Raw genomic sequence first — 23,389 nt, forward strand, 5'->3', positions numbered from 1 at the left:
CACACACTAGGCATTCAGTCTTCCTCTCTTTCCTGTTTGTTAACTAAGCCACTTAATACAAGTTTTTTTGCTGGTGCAAGTTGATGCCATAAGCTTTACAGCCAGAGCTTGGATTTGTGTTTAAGAAAATGTTGCAAAAAATCATAAAATTAAGAGCGTTGTTACTTCTGACTCTGTTTTACATTTTTCTTGGTATTCTCGAAACCTTTTTTTTCTAAGAATATACCCTAGAAATGTACTCATAGTTGCACATTTCCAGGAGTAAGGCTGGAAGCATTAACATATGCCACAGGTGTATTCCAAGATAGAAAATGCACCTCTTAAAGGTTTGCTTATTTTATTTTGATAATTTATAGTCATGTGGAGTGTTAGTGGACTTTAGAAGACAAATGACAAAAACAGAAGAGAGATGATTAAATAAGAGATGGGGAACCGAATTAAATAGTTTGGCAAGTCTTTAAAAAAGAAATCTGTGAGCAGTGTCTGTAACTTGGTAGTGGAGATAATCTTGAGCACCTGGTGCATTTAGATTCAGAGATGTAGACATTGTCTAAAAAGAGCATGCACGTGATTTTTTTTAGTTCATTTCCTTACTTCTGAGGCTAGTGCGTTTCTGTCTGTGGGGATCCCTTGGAGAAAGGTTGCTTCCGTGAAGGGGAGGTTCTGAATTTGGATACCCTTGAAAAGAAAGGCATCTATGATCCTTCCTTAGGTCTCGGGCACCCAGAAGTGGAGAACAGGTCCACTGGATATTAGCTGTTTAGCCATGTAGGCTAGACAGTCAGTGTGTGCACTTTTATGCTGCATCTCCTTTCGCATAACATTTAGAACGCCAAAGGGTGTAATATACTTATTTATACACTGCTGCTCGAAAGCTGTAAACAAATGAGGTTTTCAACTCTTCTCACACATTTAAATTCTTTATTTAAGCATTTCCCATTAATAATGTTCCTTTGAATCATGATTTTCATGAATGTGTTTCAGTGCTTTCCGGGGGCTGCCCTTCATCAGGGCGCTGTTGTCAGGTTTAGAAGATGCCATTCTGTGAATGACTAATCCATTCCAACATGGATGACACAAGAAGAGGGCATATCTATGTGCCCACAAGAACTCTTCTGCTCTGCAACTAGGTTTGTGTTCTACAAATATCAACAGATACATGCATGCAAAGTCAGCTAGCAATAAAAGAGTGAACAGAAATATGCTCCAATGAAAGCACTTGGGCCCTTATTACGTTGTTGGGCGGACCGTTGCGGAATCGGGTCTGACCGAGCTCTCCAGTTCGCGTTCCCGACCGCAGCATTGCAATGTGACTGCACCATGCAGTTGCATACTCCCATTTGTCTATGGGAGCTTATGCTGTGGTCGTAAACCAGCCGTAGCACAAGCTCCTATAGACAAATGGGAGCATCTGTTCATTCCTACACCGCGTGACAGGCACCTCAGGGTGCCTGCCACACAGTGCAGAGATTAACAGGGGGCAATATAGGTGCCCCCCCAGCCCCAACCGGATGCAGCAGGGTGAAGGGGGCCCTGCTAGTTGCCCCTAATGTTGCTTTCCGTCAGCTTTTCCATGTCGGAATGCCCGACATGGAAAGCCTGTCAAAAACCGACATCGTAATCCCTACGGCGGAAACGCCGTCCATAGGGATTATGGGCAGGCCCCCGACAGGCCGACGGGCTTCTTGAGCCTCTCGGAATCCTGTCAGAATGACCATCCGGTTTCACTTTCGACTGCTTGCATTGTAATGCGGAGGTCAGAGGCTTTCCTGGTCTCATCATAATGAGCCCTTAGTGTGCATTTGTGCTGTGAGATTTACCATCAACTTGTGCTCTACTTGTGCCTTGCACATAACATACATAACTTTAGGTGTAGGCCATCAGCCCATTCACCCAGTGTGGTTCACCCTGAAACCACATGTACAGTTTAGAACCAGTTTAAACAAGTCAACACTTTTATAGTATATGGAGAATGGTGAGTATGGATTATTTAAGAAGGTCCTTGTGGTATCACGGATATTTCCAGTTGTGTGGTGCCACAGCGGAACATACCCATCCCTGCAGGAGTCAACAGAAACTCGACATGTGCCAAACTCATATTTATGAGTGGAGGTCCACGCGCACCACGTGACACTGTACTGTGACACAAGCACTAAATAACCTCTCAATAGTAAGTTTGGGATCCTCTCTTGAATTGTGCAATGCTGAACTGTACGTTTGCAGCACTGGTGCAAGCAGCTGTTAGTGATATCTCACTAGCTCTTTTAAGCGAATTTTCTTCTTATTTTCAAAGAGGCAGAGATGTCATTCGAGCCAGACTAATCTCTCGAGCCATGTTACAGAAACTTGGCACCTGTGCAAAATAAAGGATATTGTTTGCCTGACACAGACTGCTCTCACGCTATATCTTCTGGGTTTACATCAGAAGTCATGGATAATGTTTTCTGTTTTTAAATAAAAACGATGACAACTCTGTGGCAAAGTCATTTTATTCAGTTTTTAGTTACAAAATGATCAAAAAGGCTTTTTTAGCTTAAAAAATATCAACAGATTCGATTTTTTGTTGAAATCGCTTTTATGCATCTAAAATAACACAAATAGCAGACAATTTTTTTGTAACCTTTTTCGCTACTTAAGTTTAAGACAATGGTGCAAACAGATTTTACTGATGCCATTAAAATGAGTTATAAACGATGCATTTCTTAGGTGTGACTTTACATTCTTGTTTGCCCTGTTATAAAAAAGCTGTTTTATACTAGGGCAAACATGGAGTAAACAGATTTGAAAGCACTTGTAACACATCCAGTGCTTGTGCAGGATTTCATTTTGACCTTAAAAAATCTATTTGTACAATCCCATATTCCATGGCCGCAAACGTTATGCAAATTAATTTTACCTGTTATTTTTCTTTAGCTCTAAGTTTCTGGATTAGGGCACTGCTCTTCCACTGGAACCACTCTGTATTTTCTACTTGTCACACCTCAAAGAATGCTAGACTGTACAGGAAAGGCAAATAATTTGTTGGAATTTTTCTGCATTATTTGGGGAGCTTTCACCGTTAACAGGTGATAGAATTTAGGCCCACTTGGCATGGCACCCTCACTTTGTAGCCTGGCCAGAAAAGGCCCTCCCTGCCTGGAACTGGCTGGATGCCTTTTGGAATGTGTGCAACTTCTTTAGTCTTTCGGATCAAAGGACTTTCCTGCCATCTCACCTCCCTCTCTTACATCTTGCGCCTCATATCTCTCCCGTGGAAAGCGTAGTGACCTCTGGTTTTATCAGTTATCATTATGATTTGACATCTTAGATTTGCTGAGAAACTCAGTTTGGAGAAAACTTGTTTAGTGTGGAGTTGGCTGGAAGTGTGCAGTGGCTGCAGTTTCTGCACACTCTTTTCTTTTTTCCAGACATTACTTTTCCTACACTATTCGTCTTTCCTTGTATTTCTTTTCTACTGTTGCCAAAGTCATAGCATCGTATGTATATATTAAGAAAAATTCATTTGTTAAAAATACACTAAAAGTGCACTGGTAAATAGTAGCATTCTCCAAGCGGGCATGAAAGTAAATTAGAAAAAAAGTAGCCCTCAAATGCTTAGCCCATTCTATCCTCACATTGTAGCCTTGCACAATGGCCAGTGGTTCATTTACACCCAGTAAATCCACTGAAATGCAACAGCTGGGCAATGAACAATCTAAATGTCTCTTGTGACAAAGGATTACTTAATACGATTACTCTTTTCAGGGACTTACTGCCCAGCAGGGAAAGGTACTGCCCACCCTGCGAACAGTAATACTTCCATTACCAAGCCCCATGTGCTGAACGTATGTCTTCATGAAGCAGAGGCATTATCATACAAGAATATTATTTTTCCCATGCAAATTATTTTAAGGTACCTGAGCGAACCAGAGGTGTTCTCCAAATATGCAAATCTCCCCAGTGAAGTGTTACTTGATGATCTATGAAATAGTTACCGAACTGATACAAATTGTCCAAGTAGTCATACCATATTGAGATATGTGGTATGGCAACACAATAATGTAACCAAAATATTGGTTGACAGAAAAATGGTGTTTTAAATATGATTAACAAAAATACTGTCATATGTTGTCAATAGAAAATCACACCCAGCGGTATGATAAATATACTTATATTGATAATTAGAAAGTTAACTTCTCAAGGACTCTAACATCGTGCATCCCAAGATCTAGAGTGTGATCCCTTCCCAACGGATGACATCATTACATTACTTGTGGAGAGTTTTCTCCATTTGCCATTTTCTTGATCTTCTTTGACCTAGACACTCAGGGTTCAAAGAAGTAAAAACTTCTCCAAGCAGCCTTAAATTTACACAGACAGTAGCTCAGAGGACTTCTTCATTTTGAACTAAATGTATGGGACGTATAAAAACTGTTGTTTGCTTTACATCTTCTACTAGAAAGACAAAATGTTTAAGTTGTGGCTTAAGTGACACATCTCTTGAAGGTATTGAGAGATACAGGGAAGCACTCGTACCAATGTAAACTGAGAGTGGGATCTTTTTGTACTAGCCAAACTGGCCTATTCCTTCCTTCTTGCCCAACAATCAGAGACAGTTTTCACATGACAAAAAAAAACATAAAAATGAGAGTAGTGCATATACTCAACAAATCAGAAAGGTCATGCTCCTAGGTGATCGTGGAACATATCTCCACCGGTCAGAATGCACAGTAGCAATGGCTGCATGTGCACAAAACAGGAAAAGTAACTACCAAAGCATGTTGGGCTTTAATTAGGCAAAAACTGGTAAAATAATTTGGTGTAAATATTTAATTTGGAAAACAACGGCCAAAGGAAACCAGCAGTAGACCATAAAGGGCTGCTCAATCTGAGGAGTTGTGCCCAGCAACTATAAACAAAAGTTACAGTTTGCTAAAAGGAATGAGACGGCACTGCCAGGCAGTGCAACATGAAATAGTGGGCGATGCTAGAGAGTGCTAAGTCATTTGGACAATTCCTCTCATGATGGGGAATACGCTCATTTCAGCAATGACTCTTCCGTTGTTTGAAAATAAAGGGCCTGTTGCTACATAGGTTGGTTTGCAAAATTTCACACTGGTTGCAAATTGTGAATAGGTGTTTTTGGACCGGTGTAGTAGCACATCTGGCCCCTAATTCTCTGGGGCCCCCAACATGAATTCTAGCAAGACGATGGGTACTGGAAAAATATACCTTTTTTGAGTCAGAAAAGGCAAGATGCAAGATTGCTTACAGTATTTCTTGCCAGAACTCCTCCAAGCTCATTTCTGATCATTAACAGGAGTATACTACTATTTTCCTTCCCTCTCTATAGAATTTGTTGGTAAATGTGCTTGGGGACTCTGGTCACCAGATGACTCCAAGGCTACAGGTTCTGGCATGGAACAGCGTGAGCTTGCAGGGTGGATGTTGGTAGTGCGAAACCCCTCCAAGATTGGGCAGATGCTACAGAAGCGCCTTCCAGCATTGCATGCAGCATTATGCAGCACTGAATCTTTACAGTGGGTATTGTCACACTGCACGAAGAATGATCCATGGCGGTTGAAAAAAGGACATTTTGATCTTTAGGTATTTTGGCCTTCTTCAAAAGAAAAGGAGTAGGCTTTGGAGGATCAGAAAGTAACATTGAATGCATGTGAATAATAGAGAGCCAGTGATGCAGGGTGGCCTCCTCCTGAAGAGCGGAGGGGCATCGCCCCGCCTGCTAAAGAGCAGCAGGCACACATAAATATAATGGCATGGCAGTGCCATTTTATTGCCATGCCATTTTATTTCCAAAAGGCATGCGCAAATGTGAGCGCAGAAGGTGGGGCTAAATCCTGCATTGAAGGATTACAGCTGCCCCTGCAGTGCACTTGTCGGGTTGGCCGGCTCTTTTGCTGCAGCCAGCCCGACATGCACACTGTAGACCCAAGCCAGGAGATTGCTGGCACAGGCCCCCAGCCTCAAAATGAGCGCTGGGTACCCTGCTCTCACCAATCCTGGAGCTGCTTTCAGCAAAAGAACGGCTCCAGGATTTGTTGGATTTGCGTTTCACAAGCAGGAAGGAAGTCCTTCCCTTTCCTGCTCGTGGACACAATCAGGGATAGAAGTGCTGCACTGACAGGAGCAGTACTGGGGAGTTTGGGGACTGCTCCCCACCATATTTTTATATTGGTAGCTGCCACTGTAGTGATGGTCCAGTGCAACTCAGGTGACATCCTCAATTCCCCACTTTATTTGCATGCCCTGATGCATCTGGTATGCATTCTACATGATTTCCCACAGATAAACATTTGGATCAAGTGGTATGGGGTTCGTGTTGGTGAAAGGAGTTTCGCAGGGGCTTCCATACTATATATCTATGTGTGTGTAGATTGACTACTGGGCTTCAAGGCTCTGACTACTGATGCTACAGGCTTTCAACTTCCCGTACTTCCTGTGATCGAGACCCACATTAAATGCGCCCAGTGTTGGTGCAGAGTCCCAATTTTACCCCATGGGCCGGTTGCCAAACGGCAACCCCTGAAAGCATCAGCAGTGTGAGAATCTGCTTCAGAATCAGATCATTGTGGTATGCAGAGCATCAAGTGGCTCGTCCCAGCTAAGTGCATGCTCATAGCTGCTGTTCTGTCTCCTAAAGAAATGCCGGGTACGGTCCAAGCAGCTCTACAGACAGCCGCATCCTCAACGCCCCTATCAGTATTCCTACAGCTGGTGGCTCCCTCCATATCTTAAAACATCGGCCTAACTGCATGGCCTTGTGAACGACATCATAAAAGGATGTTTCAGTAGTTATCATCATAATGATGTCAGATGAGCAATGATGGATGGCCCATAAACGCATAGTCGGTCTTTCTGAAATTATATCTTTGTGAATTATTTCTGTTCATTCTGAAAAGCCACTCCACTATTTTTTTTACATATGGAATGGAACATGGTGACAAAAATTGATCTCTCAATAAGGTATTCTTAGTAAAATGCCCTCTTATGAAAACAGATTCCTTTCAGAGGGAATACAGCTTTAGCATTATATATCTAAAGGGCCAGTGACAAAATGTTTCATACTAAAACCATAATAACTCTACCAACATGATACAAGAGGAAACAAATATCAAAAGGCAGAGTACTTTCTAGATTCTGGCCGACGGGATGCTCTGCCGCAAACAACCTGGATGCCTGTTCGCCATATTACAAGTGTTGAAGCCTGTGCATTATAGCTTATAATAAGGCAGACAGGGTGTCTGCCATGTTTTGATGGAGTATCCCAACCACCAAACTCTGAATAAAGCTGACAGTCAGCGAATGATTCTGATTTCCTTTTTAAATCTTGTTCAACTTGGCAACGTGAACCAGCCTGATTTTGGTACCTAGTACAAATGGAGGCATGCCCTCTTCCAGTTGAATACATGAAGAAAATGTAGCCAAGTTTCCTGCTTCATCATTTCTTCTGTCCTCTTTCTGTCGAACTTAAAAGCAGAATGCTAAGGTGTAGATTGCAATATTGAGCCAATGACAAAAGAATTCTGGCCGACATCCAATATGGCTTTAGATGGGGCCTAGGTGAAGTGAATAAGATCCTCCAATCAATAGTGCCACCTTATTTACATATTTAGGAGTGACCTCTGATACCTCAGTGGAATGATCCCAGCTCTTGGTTCAGAAATGTTTGTCTCACCCAGACACAGGGTGCTGTCTTGACTTTTGCTGATAGATTTCGCACTTATGCCCTCCCTGCGCCATATGATCAAAAGAATATTGTGGAATGCAAGGCCAGATCATCCAACGATGTAGGTGTGTGGTGCCATGGGAATGTAATTTCACTACTAACAGAATTAAAAGGATTCTTAAGGTGTCTTTTGGGTCTCCCAGCCTCAGTCTCATCAGTTCGCGAAGAAAGAGCACCCCTCCTGCTGTGTGATGTCGGCTATGGGTCTTAAACCACAGGGAATTTATTTGTGGGCCTTCTTGACAGATATACTATAATCAGAACACTAAGGGAAATTTCCCTTTTGCAAAACGTTTACCAACCCTGTCTTACTTTTTCAATAGTTTGCAACTGGATTTCAGTTGCAAAAAATTGGTCTATCTCATACCATTTTGAGATTGGGCAAAGACGCCTACACCACGCCCTTCCCAAATACCAAATAGATATGGGGCCACAATTCCATTGTAGAAGTTGGTAAATCTTTACTGGCATCTAAAATGGGGCTAGCACATTAGAAGCAGCAAAGATCATAAACTCTGAATCGCAGTGTTTGCTACCATAAAAAGAATTGATACATCTAAATGTTTTATGCTGTGATGGTTTTATGGTTTAGTACAATAGTGCATTTAAAAAAAAGTATTTAAAGAGCAAGCAGCTGGCATAGATAGCCCCATCAGAATAGAGGAAGTTATTGCAGGTATATCCAGACTGAAACCGCATAAATCCCGAGGTTCAGACGGCTTTTCGGACCCTTTTTTAGAAATGTTTTTGTAAAAGTTTGGCTCCTCTCCTCACTAGAGTTTTTAATGAGATCTCAGATGTAGGGACACTCCCATGCTCCATGAAGGAAGCCTTGATAGTAGTAATAGCTAAACCGGGGAAAGACACACGTCTGTGTGCATCATATAGACCGATATCTCTCCTGAACGTGGACACGAAATTATTTACAGGCATCCTCGCCACATGTCTTGCCACTTATATGCCTGGACTGGTGGTTCCAGACCAGGCTGGATTTATTCCAGGCAGGCAGAGTTCAGATAACACCAAGAGAATTCTCCACCTTATAGACAAGGCATCTCGCTTCCAGCGAGACACTATGCTTTTCTCCATAGATGCAGAGAAATCTTTCGACTGAGTCCACTGGCCCTATCTAGAAGTGGTATTGAAACGATTCAGACTTGGAGAACAGTATAGAACCTGGGCATTCAGTGGGTATAGAGGACCATGGGCAACTGTTGGAGTGAATGGTGGGAGATCAGGGAACATCCCCATAGAGCGTGGGACACGACATGGGTGTCCCCTCTCCCCGCTGTTGTTCGCGCTTTATATGGAGCCTTTTGCGCAGCATGTCGGGGACAACCCAAAAATTACCAGCATACGATTCGATGGAGAGGAGCATCTAATTACCTCAAGCGCAGACAATGTCATTGTTTCACTTGATCCGCGGGAGTCATTGCCGGAGTTCCTAAGGGAAGTCAGGAAGTTTGGGAAGGTCTCAGGATTCCAAATTAACTTAGCTAAATCACAAGCATTGAGCTTGTTGATGTTACAGGACCTAAAAGACTCCCTTGTAGACGCTCTCCATCTGTTGAGAGCAAAATATAACATACCTGGGGGTCCTATTGGCATCGATCACCCAGGAAGTGATAGACATAAATTATCGCACACTGGTCATCACTCGGAAGGATCGCAGCCCTAAAAAAAGTCTGTCCTCCCCAGGATCCTGTATATATTCGTGACGTTACCGCTTTGGCCCCCTTCTGGGACACTTCAAACTTTACAAAAAACCCTTCAAAATTATGTATGGGCGGCTAGGCGCTCCCGAATGTGGTGGGAACTAACCTGGCAGGCGCCAGCACGAGGGGGACTGGGTGTGCCATGTATTTTACGATATTTCCAAGCGGCGCAAGTGAGGTATTTGGTGGAATGGGTACGCCCTGAGTCAGAGAAAAGCTGGCGCTTCATGGACAGGGCGCTGGCTGGAAATCCCTGTGGAAGGTCCCCTTTTTAAATAAGACCCACCGCCCTCTAGCCTTTACCTCTCTGACATAACAGGCCCCACCCTTCGAGTCTGGGACTTGGTGGCAGTCAGGGTGGGCTTTTCGATTTTCCCCTCTCTGCTCACCCTGGTGGTGGAGAACCCGGATTTCTCCCCAGGGCTGAACACATTGGCCTTCACGAAATGGACAAAGCCGGGATTTAGATCGATAGGCTACTTCTTTGATCCAGAGGGGGCCTTACAGTTCAACGACCTAAGGCAAGATAATGACGTACCCGAGAGGGAGAGATTCCGATATGTCCAGATTAGGCATTGGCTGATGCAGCCTGAGATGAGACAGGCAGCTCTGCGCCGCTTGACCAGTTTCTACACCCGGTTATTAAGCAAAGACTCAGACATTTAGTGTCGGACCTGTACAGATTGCTCTCTGACAAGCCCCTTGAACCTAGATCTGTGGCGCATCAAAGATGGGTGAGGGAACTGGGGTGGTAGCTTTCCCTTCAGGAGTGGCAGGACCTCTTTCATAGAGTTAGGCACACAGCCACTAATGTTGCTAGCATAGAAACAGCAACAAAGACCGTCACCTATTTGGTACTGAACCCCGGACCGCTTACACAGAGCGAAGCCACAATGCAGTGACGATTGCTGTCGATGTAAAGGCGTGCAGGGAACGCTTGTACTATCCTGTGGAAGTGCCCTTCCCTGACCCAATTTTGGGAAGAAGTGCTGACAGAGATTGACCATCACCTTGGCACCCAACTCCCAGACTATGTACTGCTGGGCCTACCTAATCCACTGACCTTTCTCCTTAAGGCTCGTAGAGGAAGAAACATTGTGCTGGCGCTGGGGGCGGCTCATCAAACGATCCTAGCTTTCTGGGGCACTGACAGGCTCCCAACTAAATTAGGGTGGCTTCACTGCATCTGACAACTCCTAGGGATGGAAAAAATTACAGTGACTTTGAAATTACAATAGGACGCATTTGGGGAGGTCTGGCAGCCATTTATCTCACTTTTATCGAAGGAATTCACAAAACTCACCTGCCCTAGGTATCTAAAATTGCTACACTTGACTAATCCATAACCATGTCTCTATGAAGGAGACCCGCTGAGATCCAAGAACCACAGATACGCAAAAGTTTAGGACTCTATGAACATCCAGGGTGGGAGGGTGTAGGGTGGGCAGGGGTTCGGGGTGTTGAGTTCCTTTTTGTATATTTAAACAAATGTTGCTAACAGCACTGATAGTGGCTGAATGTTGACGCACGTCTGAGATTTTACTGATTGCAGATTTGCTTTATGTTGTAACGAATAAACAAATATAAACATTAAAAAGTTATTTATTCTGGTACAAGTTAAAGTTACACTTCATAATTACTTCATAAAGCTACTAAATGAACTGGAATAACCTCTTAGTTTTTACATTGCCTCCTGTACAGAATCACCATATTCAGATCTGATTTTGCTTAGATTGTTGTTTCTTTAGACCGCACATTTTTTTTTCAAGAGAGGATTATGCCCCATTTCATTGGTCTGCTGCTGCATAAGATTCCTGACTTGTTTTCAAAACTGTAGAGCGCTCTGAAGTAACTGAGTCGAAGCGCACCACTATATAAAACTCACAAATAAATTCTCATTATAATCCTCTAAATTGAACTGAACAACCACTGTCTTTTTTATTAGCCAACACTAAAGCAGCTCTGAATTCCCAGAAAGTAAGAAAGGCTCCTGGCCCTGATAATTATCAACTGAGCTCTGTCTTTTCTAACCCTGATGTGTGGTTGCCATACATTAACATCTTAAGTAACACAGATCTCCTGAGAGGTCTGATCCCAGAGACGTGGAAGGGCGCTGAGATAGTCCCCATTTTTAAGAAGAGATCCCACAATGACCTACCCAACTACTGCTCAATCAGCCTAATAGATAACTTGCAGTAGATCTTTTGTAAACAAGTTTAGGACAAACTTGCGACCTGGATGTCGGAAAATTAAATTTTTACTGAACTCCAGACCGGTTTTCAACAACAAGTTAGCACTGCTGACCAAGTCTTTCTGTTTCAGCTGATCTGGTGGAAAATGGTGCTGTTGGGTAAGGGTAGCCTTTATGTTGCGTTTATAGCATTACGTGCCATGTTTCACCTGGTGCCAAGGACTAAGTTGTGGCAAGTTTTATCTGCTATGGGTATCCTTCCTGATCTGTTATTCATCATTATATGCCTACATGCAGATAATTATGCCAGGGTCTGCAGTGACCCAGAAGGTGAACTTACGGGCAAGATAGAAATAAACAGAGGAATGTGACAGGTGTGTGAGCTAGCTCCCACATTGTTTTTTTTATCATTAATGGGTGCATAGAATTTCTACTCAAGTCAGAAAATGACTCACCCAGCTTGGCAGGGAAGAAAATTCCAGTCTACTTTTCGCTGCCGATACCTTTATGATCTCTAAAACACCCAGAGGCCTACAGACCCTGGGTGCGAAAGACTAAATGTATAACTTTTAATGCCAAGAAGCTGAACAGGCGTATGACCACTGGGGACTCTAAACCTTTAGAAAGAGTTGAAGAGTTTGACTATCTAGGCATTAAATTGTCACAGAAATATAGATGGGGAGAACAAGTCGCTAAAAGTAAGATCTGCTTATAACATTGATCCAGTGCTAATATTAAGTTTGTTGGTGGCTTTAAAAGTGTCCCAGTCTCTCCCGCCTTGCAGGTCTACAGAGCACAGGCAGTTAGCGCTGCTCTGTATGGTGCTGAAATGTGGGGCCATAGTGAAGTTGAAGATCTACTCCCTCCGAGAAATCCTTTATAAGATCCGTGCTAAGGCTACTGCAGAGCTCCCCCTTAATACCCTTGAGCTTGGACCTAAATATGTGTAAGATAAGTGATAGTGCCAGACTGAAACCCATCTTGTACTGGCTCAGGATCTGGTCAACTGAAGAACTGGCCCATTACAAAGTAGCCTTACCTTAAGCCACATAATTAGCAGACTCCAGGCATTAAATATCTCTTGGTTGAAATATATACAGAGTTCGTTAATTAAACTAGGTATGGACACATTCTAGTCTGAACCTAGTACAATCACCTTAAGTGCATTTCTGCCAGTTGAAAAGACCTTCTGGCAAACTGTCCAGAAGACAAGTGGAGGTGCTTCTTGTCTTGGGAGCTTAACTAAATCCTTTCTGTACTGTAAAATGGACTACCATTTTGAGGAATGTCTTGATTTTCTGCCATCTCTGCCTAAAAAGAAGCTTTATATTCAGTTAACGATGGGCATCTTTCCCTTAACCTCTTTTACGGGCATCTGGTCTAACCATACGGCAGGTAATAGTATATGTCCTTTGTGCAATGCAGGCTGTGAAATACTCAGCATGTTAATTTTTTTTCTGCCCAGCATATAAACCCCTTGTGAGTTAAATGGATCAAACCACTCTGTCTAAAAACGGGGACCAGACACTATTGGGAGACTTTGCGAAGCTGCAAAACAGACACCAACCCAATAATAGTGCTCCCTGTGTCTAGTTTCCTACAAGCAGCTTGGTTCATAAGAAGAAAATGTATGAATAAATAATGTCTGAGCTCAGGACTAGATGAAATTCATTATCCCGACTTAGGGAATGCTCGAATTGGGATCAATTATTGTTTGAAACAATCGGAGCTACTGTATAGCTTTTCTAATTAATGCATAGCTTTTCCCTAGTTTTTAGTGGTTGACATATTTTCATATTCCAATTTTTGATAAATTACGCATTTGGCAAATATAGGCTAGAATCATTCTTGAGAAATCTGTTGTCTACTTTACTTATGACCTTATGTAATGCTTTTATTGTTCTTAAAAGATTTTCATTCTTTCATTTTATTCTATGCTTTTATTTCTTGTGCTCTTCTACTCTTGTGGATGAATTTTTGTAAATTCAAAACAATAAATAAGTTAATAAACTAGAAATTATTCTAGTTATTCTTACGAAATTTGCTGGTTCCTTCATATTTGATTAATTCTGTTGTTTTTCAATTGTCTTGGTTTCATCATAAAATCGTAAGTAAATGAAAAAGTATACCTACCACATGGTTCAAATCAGGAGAATAAAGCAAACACAAGGAGATGATGGACGGAGCGCTGAAACTTTTCACTCACCCCCAGTCACAGATCTGGGTTGAATCCATCATCATCCTTTAGCTCACTTCACCACCCCAGTTCAGACCCAGCTATATGCAAATCAGTCTTGACCCTGTGCCTCATGGGAACAGTCCAGCCAGGACTGCCAAGCCAGGTCTTCCCCGGACCGGAAAGACGCATCCTAGGATGGGTTTCAGGGTAACACCCCTGATCAGCCAGGCTAGCTTGAATCCAGTGGCAAAATGAGAAAGGGACCCACGTATGGGTACACCCTTCCATCTTAGGGCGAACAAAGCAAACACAAGGAGATGGTGGACGGAGTGCTGAACACGTTTCCGGCACTCACCTCCAGACACAGATTTGGGTTGAATCCATCATCATTCTTTAGCTCACTTCGCCACCCCAGTTCAGACCCAGCTATATGCAAATCAGTCTTGACCCTATGTCTCATCTCCTTGTGTTTGCTTTGTTCGCACTAAGTTGGCAGGGTATGCCCAGACGTGGCTCCCTTGTTCACTTTGCCACTGGTTTCAAGGTAGCCTGGCTGATGACGGGTGTTACCCCAAAACCAGTCCCAGGATGCTTGTTTCCGGTCCAGGAAAGACCTGGCTTGGCAGTTGGGGCTGGACTGTTCCAGTGAGGCACAGGGTCAAGACTGATTTGCATATAGCTGGGTATGAACTGGGGTGGTGAAGTGAGCTAAAGAACGATGATGGATTCAACCTAGATCTGTGACTGGGGGTGAGTGTCTGAAACGTTTCAGCACTCCGTCCATGATCTCCTTGTGTTTGCTTTGTTCACCCTAAATTGGCAGGATATGCCTAGACGTGGGTCCCTTGCTCACTTTGCCACTGGATTCCAGCTAGCCTGGCTGTTATGGGGTGTTACCCCGTTACCGGTCCCAGGATGCTTGTTTCCAGTCCAGGGAAGTCCTCGCTTGGCATTTCGGGCTGGACGGTTCCCATGAGTCACAGGATCAAGATTGATTTGTATATAGTTGGGTCTGAACTGGGGTGGCGAAGTGAGCTAAAGAACGATGATGAATTCAACCCAGATCTGTGACTGGGGGTGAGTATCTGAAAAGTTTCAGCACTCCATCCATCATCTCCTTGTGTTTGCTTTGTTCGCCCTAAGTTGGCAGGGTATGCCCAGACGTGGGTCCCTTGCACACTTTGCCACTGGATTCAAGCTAGCCTGGCTGATGAGGGGTGTTACCCTGAAACCGGTCCCAGGATACTTGTTTCCAGTCCAGGGAAGACATGGCTTGGCAGTTCAGGCTGGACTGTTCACATGAGGCACTGGGTCAAGACTGATTTGCATATAGCTGGGTCTGAACTGAGGTGGCGAAGTGAGCTAAAGAACAATGAAGGATTCAACCCAGATCTATGACTGGGGGTGAGTGTCTGAAAAGTGTCAGCACTCCGTCCATCATCTCCTTGTGTTTGCTTGAATCAGGAAAAACCAGCCTTAGTAACAGCATACAAATTGTTATTTATGTCATATGTGCCTTTGCAAAGTGAACCTAAAATAGATCTAACTTACCAGTAAGTTGTATTATGGTTACAAACATAAAACATGTTATTATTGTGCACAAATGGGTGACAAAAACCCTGAACCAGGTGTATTGTCTTGTTGAACCAAATCAGAATAGTCAGCCTATATCCTATTCAGTATCCATGGACTTTAACTCAAGTTTCAGGGTTAGATGACACTGTTTTACAGTGTCAGATGTGCAAATGATGTTGTTTCTTACGGACCAGTTAGAAAAATGGCAGGGCTGTCCATCACTTATCTATGAGGTGTGGATCCATGGCAAATTGTAGGCTTCCCATATGGCATACATTCACATGCAAAGCATCTGTATGGGAAATATCTGCATAACTGGTGGTTCATCTGAACATCAGATTTGGATTAGGCTGTTATGGGCCAACATTTGACACTCGTGGCATGCGGTGCGCTGATAGTGAGGTTGTTCTGAAAAAATCGAACTGTATTAATTTACAAAGAAAATAGTAGCCATGGTTTTTCTTCTCACAAAACACATGAAGTGCAAATTCCCATAATGTAAAATGTTTGCATACCATGTACAGCTTAGAAGTAATTTATTATATTTCTGTTTCACCATACTAATTTTTCAACTCCTTAGGTGTGGTATATAAAGATTTGAGCTTTACCATGACTGTTTTTTAAATCTGATTTGACAGTGTAGTTTCTTTAAAATAAACATAGTGGATTTTGGATCCACCCAGAGTAGTATTTCTCCCTCACCTCATAGAGATGACTGATTATTGCATAAGTAGCCTTCATTAATTCTGTATAGATGACTAGCCACGTATTTATGGAATCCTGAATTTGGTAGCTTTTGCTCTTTATGACTGAATGGTTGGTTGGATTCTCTAACCCAATGCATGGACCATGATAATGCTCTTTAATAAAGTTGTGTTGCATTTACAGAAATAGAGTTTAAGGAGGGTGAAACTCAACACATCATCGAAATCGAAGTTCTCTATGATGGAGCGATAGAAATGAGAGAAGCGTTCACTGTTCATTTGAAGCCAGATGAGAACATGGTAGCTGAGATACAGGTAACCTTGAGCTAAAACATGGGCTTTGGCATGAACCACCTGGGTCACTTAATTTTTTAGGAAAATACATTTATTCTATTAGGTGATGTGGAGGCCTTCATGAAGTCCTACACACCTTGTCTTACTCCCTCCACGTCCTATAATCCCTGCCTCCTACATTACCTGCGTGCTTCTTTTATCTCTTTCCAACTGTCTCTCCATTCATGCTTCTATCTCTTCTTATCCTCACTTCTTATCCCTCCCTGTTTTCTATGCTTTGACTTTTCCTTTCATGTCATCCAGTTACCTTCCCTTCATTTGCAGTCGCCGTTTTCACTTTGACTGACCCCTCTTTCCATTTCTGTGTAACCTTCTCTGTGTCCCTATGTTTGGTCTTGGCACAAACAAAGAGTTATTCTAGCTAGAAGTGTCTGATAATGCCTATTGCTATTTGACAGACCTCTTTCAGAATATACACTCAGAGCCTTGATAATGACTATCACTGTCATAACCCAGCCTCAGCATATTTATTTAGGGCATGAACAAGCCAAATGTTAGACTTGCCTAATAAACATGCACATTTATCTGTCAAATCCATACCCTAGCAAGGATCTGGCTGAAAACAAAAGTCCAGTTAAGTTTTATTTTGGCCATTCTTTCTATCCACTTTCAACAAAAGGAGCCATAAAGTAGATCTGCTCTGTACATAATTCTATGGTATCCTAAAAATAAGGGGGCAGTTGCGAATGCCCGTAGGATGTCTAATAACGGTCTTAGGTTCCGCAGCTCCTGCTTACAGCAGGGACTTGTGTCTGACTCGAGGTATCTCTAGTAATGGCCTATGCTACTGAGTCTTGCACCTTGAAAGTGCCAATTGCAACTTTTTCATGACTTCTAGGTTATGCAAATGCCGTATTTTGTGTTTTTATTCAGTACTAATATTGTGTTTTTGGTAGATGCACAGTATGAAAATGTTAATTAGTGGGGATGTTCATGCACTCTGAGAAAGCATTGCCAAAGCTGAAAGAGCTGGGTTGTATTTTGAGTTACAAGTCAGATATAATGCCCTAGGAAATGCTTTTTAGAAAAAGAGACCTATTGACTTTCCTAGTGTTTGTTTGTTTTATCATTAAAATGCATTCACACTGTTTTTTCACTGTAAACGTTTAATTTATTAAAGTCTAGGATTTTATTCTGTTATAATGTGACTTTTCTTTATCTGCCGTTCAGATGAGCAAAGCCATTGTGTACATAGAGGAGATGAACAGCATGGCAGATGTCACCTTCCCTTCAGTCCCACAAGTGGCCTCCCTCTTGATATATGATGATACATCCAAACTAAAAGACAACCCAGGGCCTGTTGCCGGTTATCCAGTTGCTTGTATCACAGTGAGTATAGGAATTTTATGTACAATATAAACTCAAAAATCTATCTATTTTTAGTTTCCAGTATTCCTGATTTGTTTAAAAAAAATAGTACAAGAAAACTATGTTTTTAAATGTACTCTAGATCAGAGCTTGTGTCCTTGTTTCACATCTATTGTATCAATGAAATTCGAAAAGACTCAGTTTTACGGGTGGGAGCAGTGGATTGCACTAACCACACATCCGATTAGTAGAATGGCAGTACTCACAAAGCACACTATTCAGCAATGTAAAAATTTACAAAAATGGGTGCTACATTGGACCACACCCTTACTACCCAAGGGATACTCAACAGAGAGTGGTCAGACACCTCACCCAATGTAACATCAAGATGGTCCAGAGCACACCGTAAAAGTTGATTGACCATTCACACTGGATTTGAGTTTTTGGTATCTGATTCCAGTCTCAATATGAACAAGACATTGCAAAAAATCTTACAATGGGAAGCGGAAAATCCAACTGTGATGGCACCCGAAGAAGTAAATGAACAGGACCAATATTGTGGTGTTGCAGCCGTATGCTGTTAAAAGCTATGCAAGTCATATTTGGCAATGCAATAATGAGGTATTTGTACAGATTGAAGACTTCTTACAGAAGATGCACAGCCGGCAAAACATTGAGAAAGGTATTTGTGCAATGGAAAGATTTCTTAAAAAAGGTACACAAACAACATGTGTTTCGCCAAGCAACTTTTTCAAGGCTGAAGAACTTTATTTTACCAGTCAAAGTGAAGGCAGTTTGTAATGTGAAAAGGTATGCAGTGTAGTCCAGAGTCACAAATGAAAAAGATCTTGTCCGTACTTCGTCCCAGCAGGATGTGTAAAAACGGTGTTCTTATATAACCTATTGAAACCAAGTACGGACGTGGTCTTGTTACTGCAAATCCCTCTCCACCTCCTTCTAATAGCGTATTGTGTCACATACTGTACGAGCATTCCTTTCTCAATTATGATTCTCAACGCCAAACATAGAGATGACAAAACACTACTTCTGCACCTTGTCTACTGGATTCATGATTGAGTACAGTCATTAATGTATAGTCTGTGGTATGAGTCACAGTATGGCTGTGTGATCTTTCAAGAGATAAGCTAAAATAAAATATGTTGTACGGATAGCATTCACAAATGTTTACATCAAACAATGAAAAGTCAAATGCCTCAGGTAATTGGTAGAAGGCAGAATCGGGAAAGTACTAGGAGATTATCTTGAGGCTCAGGAGTACAGAAGAGAGAATCTGGAATGGTAGGATGATAAAGCCAAGTAGTTCTCAGTAACTAAAATAATCAACAGAGTCCTAAAGGGAGGAAATGGTGGGTGAAGTGAGCGAAGCAGGATCCCTATAATGCAGCAAGTCAAGTTACAAGGCAGTGATGATTTCCCGCTGGCTACATTTAGCTGGAAGTAACCACCCTATCATGTTTACGTAGTAGAGCCTCTGATTGGTTCTTTGACACCTATTGTAATCACAGTCCTTACTTCTCAGCACAGGCCTCTATCGACCCTTCTGCCATCTTCTCCAACCCTGCCCAGGTCTGGCTCTCCACATTTTCTTGTTCTGTGCTGTATGCCTCACCATACAGGTCATTTGTCATCTCTTTCTGCTGACCTGAGTATTCTCCTGAACTCTCTTTAAGCGTTTCCTGGCCATATTGTGTGTGTATCACAGGATGCATTTGTATATAAACCAATATTATGCATTATTTTGTATTAAGTACTTTATTGAAAGTAGGAGGAATTGATACCTTCCATCAAACTAAAAGTGGCAGTTGTCCCGCCCCAGAAGTGATGTCACTTTTGTGGCCAGGACTTCTGGGGTCCGTCCCCAGATGTGACATCACATCTGGGTCACATGACTGTGTGGGATATGTGACATGTGGGCTGGTCACGTGGGGTGTCACATCACCTTAGTCACATGACCTGTGGGGTGGTCCCTTGGGCTGTGACATCCCCTTTAGGCATGTGACCTGTGGTGTGATCACATGGATTGTGACATCACCTTAGTCATGTGACCTGCAATGTTGTCACGTGGGATGTCACAAGTAAACCCTGACCCAGAAGGGCACATGACCTTGATTGTGATGTCACCTACGACTACGAACCCATGAAAACCATGTGACTAGGATGTGATGTAGACGCATGCGCCTCCCCTTTTGGTGCCTAAACATGCCCGGGCTTGTTGCACCCCTGCTCAGGAGGGCCGCAACATGCCCGGGCTTGTCACGACCCCTGACCCCCTGAAGACCATGTGGCTAGGATGTGATGTAGAGGAGTACGTCCCGTTTTGCTGTGGGGAATACATATAAGGAGCTCCCTGCGCAGAAGAGGCCAGGCCCCTTCTCTCCTCCTGGAAAGAGACCCAGTCACCATTATGAAGAGGTACAACTACATCGCCAGAAAGACGCTCAATACAAATTACGTGAACACCATCCATAAATATTACAGCAGCATGACACCTACGCCTGTGGCCCAAGCTTTGCCACAGAGCGGTTTTAAAGACACCGGTCACGATGCCACAGGTTTTTCGAGGGGTTGTGCTGGCAGTATGCAGATCGTAGGTTTAACAAGTTGCCGCAGCTGAAATCCCCTGTAAAGGGATCCAACAGCAGCCTGGCCTCCAGGAACTAGGCATCAGCTTGAAGAAATTTATGAAGCAGAAGGAACTATATCAGCTCTTAATTCGCCTGTGTATGAATATATGGTCTCTCTGGCCCGGTCGTCTTCTGAAGTTGTAATCGTGCGAGAGCAGGGGGCAAGCTGGTTTATGAGTCGATGGATCGGAATAACTCGGGGGTGTTTTTGAACAGGCAGCGTGCTCAGAAGTGAGTTAAAGATGTTATTTTGAGTCTTTTAACTGTATGAGCATACATACTGAATTTTAACTAATAGATTGTCTTTCTTTTTTGAACTACAGAAAGTATTATCAAAAAGAACAGAGGTTGAGGGTTAATGCCATTAATTTGAATTGCTTATGCTGTACAAAACAGACCGAAAGTTCCACAAGTCAAAACAGAGAACCGCATAATAAATGTGCCTGTATCCATAATTTTGCTGATTTTTAAAAGGAAGCCCTGGCCCTACCCTTTGAGGATATATGGCTTGTTGGAGGTTTTGCAGCCTGGTGTTGCGAATGCCTGTCTCAAACGTGACTTTTATACTCTCTGTCACGCACATAAAATCAATAACCCTCAGCAGGAGGGTCTACACGCTTTGTACACGTCAGGAACTAATCAGGATATATATGTTTTTTGGTATGCCCCACAAAGTATATAATCTGCTAAAGCTGCTGTATAATTTTTACAGGTGAAAAAAGTGTCCTTCCTGGTATGATCAGGGTTGTGCTGAGTGCATTGAGAGAGATCCAGTGCTCTTGCGAGCTGGGCACAAAACTTGAACACATGCAAGGGCAGCGCCTGTCATTTGTCAGAAGAATGGTTGAAGGAGCTGTAGAAAAACATGTGTGTGATGTATATTTTAAAAATCTGCAGCAAAGGGGATCTTAGTCCTGCGAAAGCTGTTTTAAAATGTTTGATACCTCACTATCGGGGCATTATTGTGTTACTTAACGCAATACTTACTTCTAGGACAAATTACAGAATGACCATCCACAGGCTGACTCTTGTATAAGGCCTGGATAAATAAGCATTGCAGAATTGATATGCGTGTTGCTTAAAGAAAGAATAGCTAAAATGCATCCAGCAGTTCTGTGCTGTTTGAAGGTCTGTATTCCATCAGAGGCACCGAAATGTGATATTCCTATGTGTGTCAAAGCGTGGTTACCTGTGGTGTATGAATATTGGAACGTGTGCAAGTACCATATGAAGGGTTTAATACTACCGCAGAAGGTCAGCTTGCAAAGGGCCATTGATTTTCTGACCAAAGATTATTTCTGTAATAAAAAAGGCTGTGTACTGTATGACGAGTAATTGAATTATCTTTTGAATACTGCTAGCATTGTATGTGTACAAAGTTATAGGAGGGGCGACAGAGAAGTCTAATTTAGAGCAGTTGACTTTGTGACTCTGCGATGTTTCTCCATATATATATATATATATATATATATATATATATATATTGAATATATATATATATATAGTGAATAAACTCATTCTCTACAACAACAGCCTCAATACTTGTATTAATATGCTATAAATTATGCATGTTGATTGGTGCTCAGCACGTTCCTCATTTTTTAACAAAATGACCTGTCGCAAAATGAGTGACTTTCATTTCACAGGCTACAGGGGCTGATAACATGGCTTATGATGTGTTAAGGAAAATTTATTAGGATAAAAGCGGGGTCGGAAATTTTGTAAGTGCAGAACCTTTGTTTAGAAGGGCACGAGTTCAAAAAAAGTTGGTAAATAGAGAGCTGGTGAAGGAGTTTCTGTCTGGGGAATCCATAAGCCCACTAGGAAGAGTGTCAAGAGGAGGCCGACCATCGTTAATTCATAAATAGATTATCAGTGACAGGCAGACATCATCAGTCTTCAAGTTCTATCCAGACACAATAACGGAGCGCATTAAGTATCAACAGTCATAGATGTATTGTCCAAGTACGCCTTTGCAGAAGAGCAACCCGAAAAGACGGGAACTAGCTTCACATCGGCCTTTTAAGCCATATTCAGCAAAGGTGAACGCCTCCAAAAATTGCAGACAGATGCGGGGAAAGAATTTTTAAACAAACCGTTTCAGAACTTATTAAAAAAACACTTGATTCATCATTTTATAATGCACACAGAGGTCATAGCAACGGTGATAGAACGTTTTAACAGAATTTTAAAATCTAAGATGTGGAAATATTTCACAGCTTAATACACATGTGGACATATTCCAGACTTTTATAGATGTTTATAATGCCAGCTACCACAGAACCATCAGAACAGCGCCAATAGCAGTAACGTAGCAGACGCAGCTCCAGCAAGGCTCGGGGGTGCCCTACCTTTAAAATGCTGCGTCAATCCTTACGCCTGCTTCAAGCAGGCGCAGGGTTTTGACGCAGCATGGCCTTAAAAGTGGCTGAGTGAAATCTTGTAGATTTCACTCAGCCACTTTTAGGAGGCGTTCCTGCGCTGGAACGGCCCCCCCCTGCTCCGGAACGCCTACATGTGGCGCAGGGCTTTACAACGTGATGCATCTCCCAGATGCGTCACGTTGTAAGTACCCCGCACCATGGCGCTGGCTTTGCACAGCCGCTGCGTCACAAAAGTGACGCAACGGTGGCGTAAAAGAGGCCCAAGGGGCATGTAAATCTGCCCCTCAGTGTCTTCGTCAATAGACTCGCAACTGGGCACCTCATAATACGAGTCACAAAGATATTTATACAGTTCATGAGGATCTGTGATGATCGTAGTGTTTGGCGAGTTTGTCCATTGGGCGAATTTTCCCCATAGAGAATTGAGTCAAAGTTTAGCTAACTGCCGCTTGGTGGTATTGACTTTAACGAGTTCTGGTCTTAACTGTATACCCTTGTGAGAATAGTAATCGTTGATATATTTTTGCTTTGTGGCCCCATTAATACACCAGTCTGGAAAGCCAGATGCTTCTTGCTTATCACTGAGAAATACACTAATATTCTCTGAA

General features: G+C 42.6%; 1 protein-coding gene across 1 annotated transcript in view; it reads left to right on the plus strand.

Moving 5' to 3' along the window:
- The window catches only part of FREM2 (FRAS1 related extracellular matrix 2), a 583,269-nt gene that overhangs the window by 422,628 nt on the left and 137,252 nt on the right, over positions 1–23,389 (plus strand). The window contains exons 12-13 of the mRNA XM_085621760.1: positions 16,275–16,405; positions 17,615–17,773. Of these exons, the coding sequence (XP_085477886.1) occupies positions 16,275–16,405; positions 17,615–17,773 (290 nt within the window). The remainder of the gene's footprint in view (positions 1–16,274; positions 16,406–17,614; positions 17,774–23,389) is intronic.

This window comes from Triturus cristatus, chromosome 8, assembly GCF_964204655.1.
Source record: "Triturus cristatus chromosome 8, aTriCri1.1, whole genome shotgun sequence".
Lineage (NCBI taxonomy): Eukaryota > Metazoa > Chordata > Amphibia > Caudata > Salamandridae > Triturus > Triturus cristatus.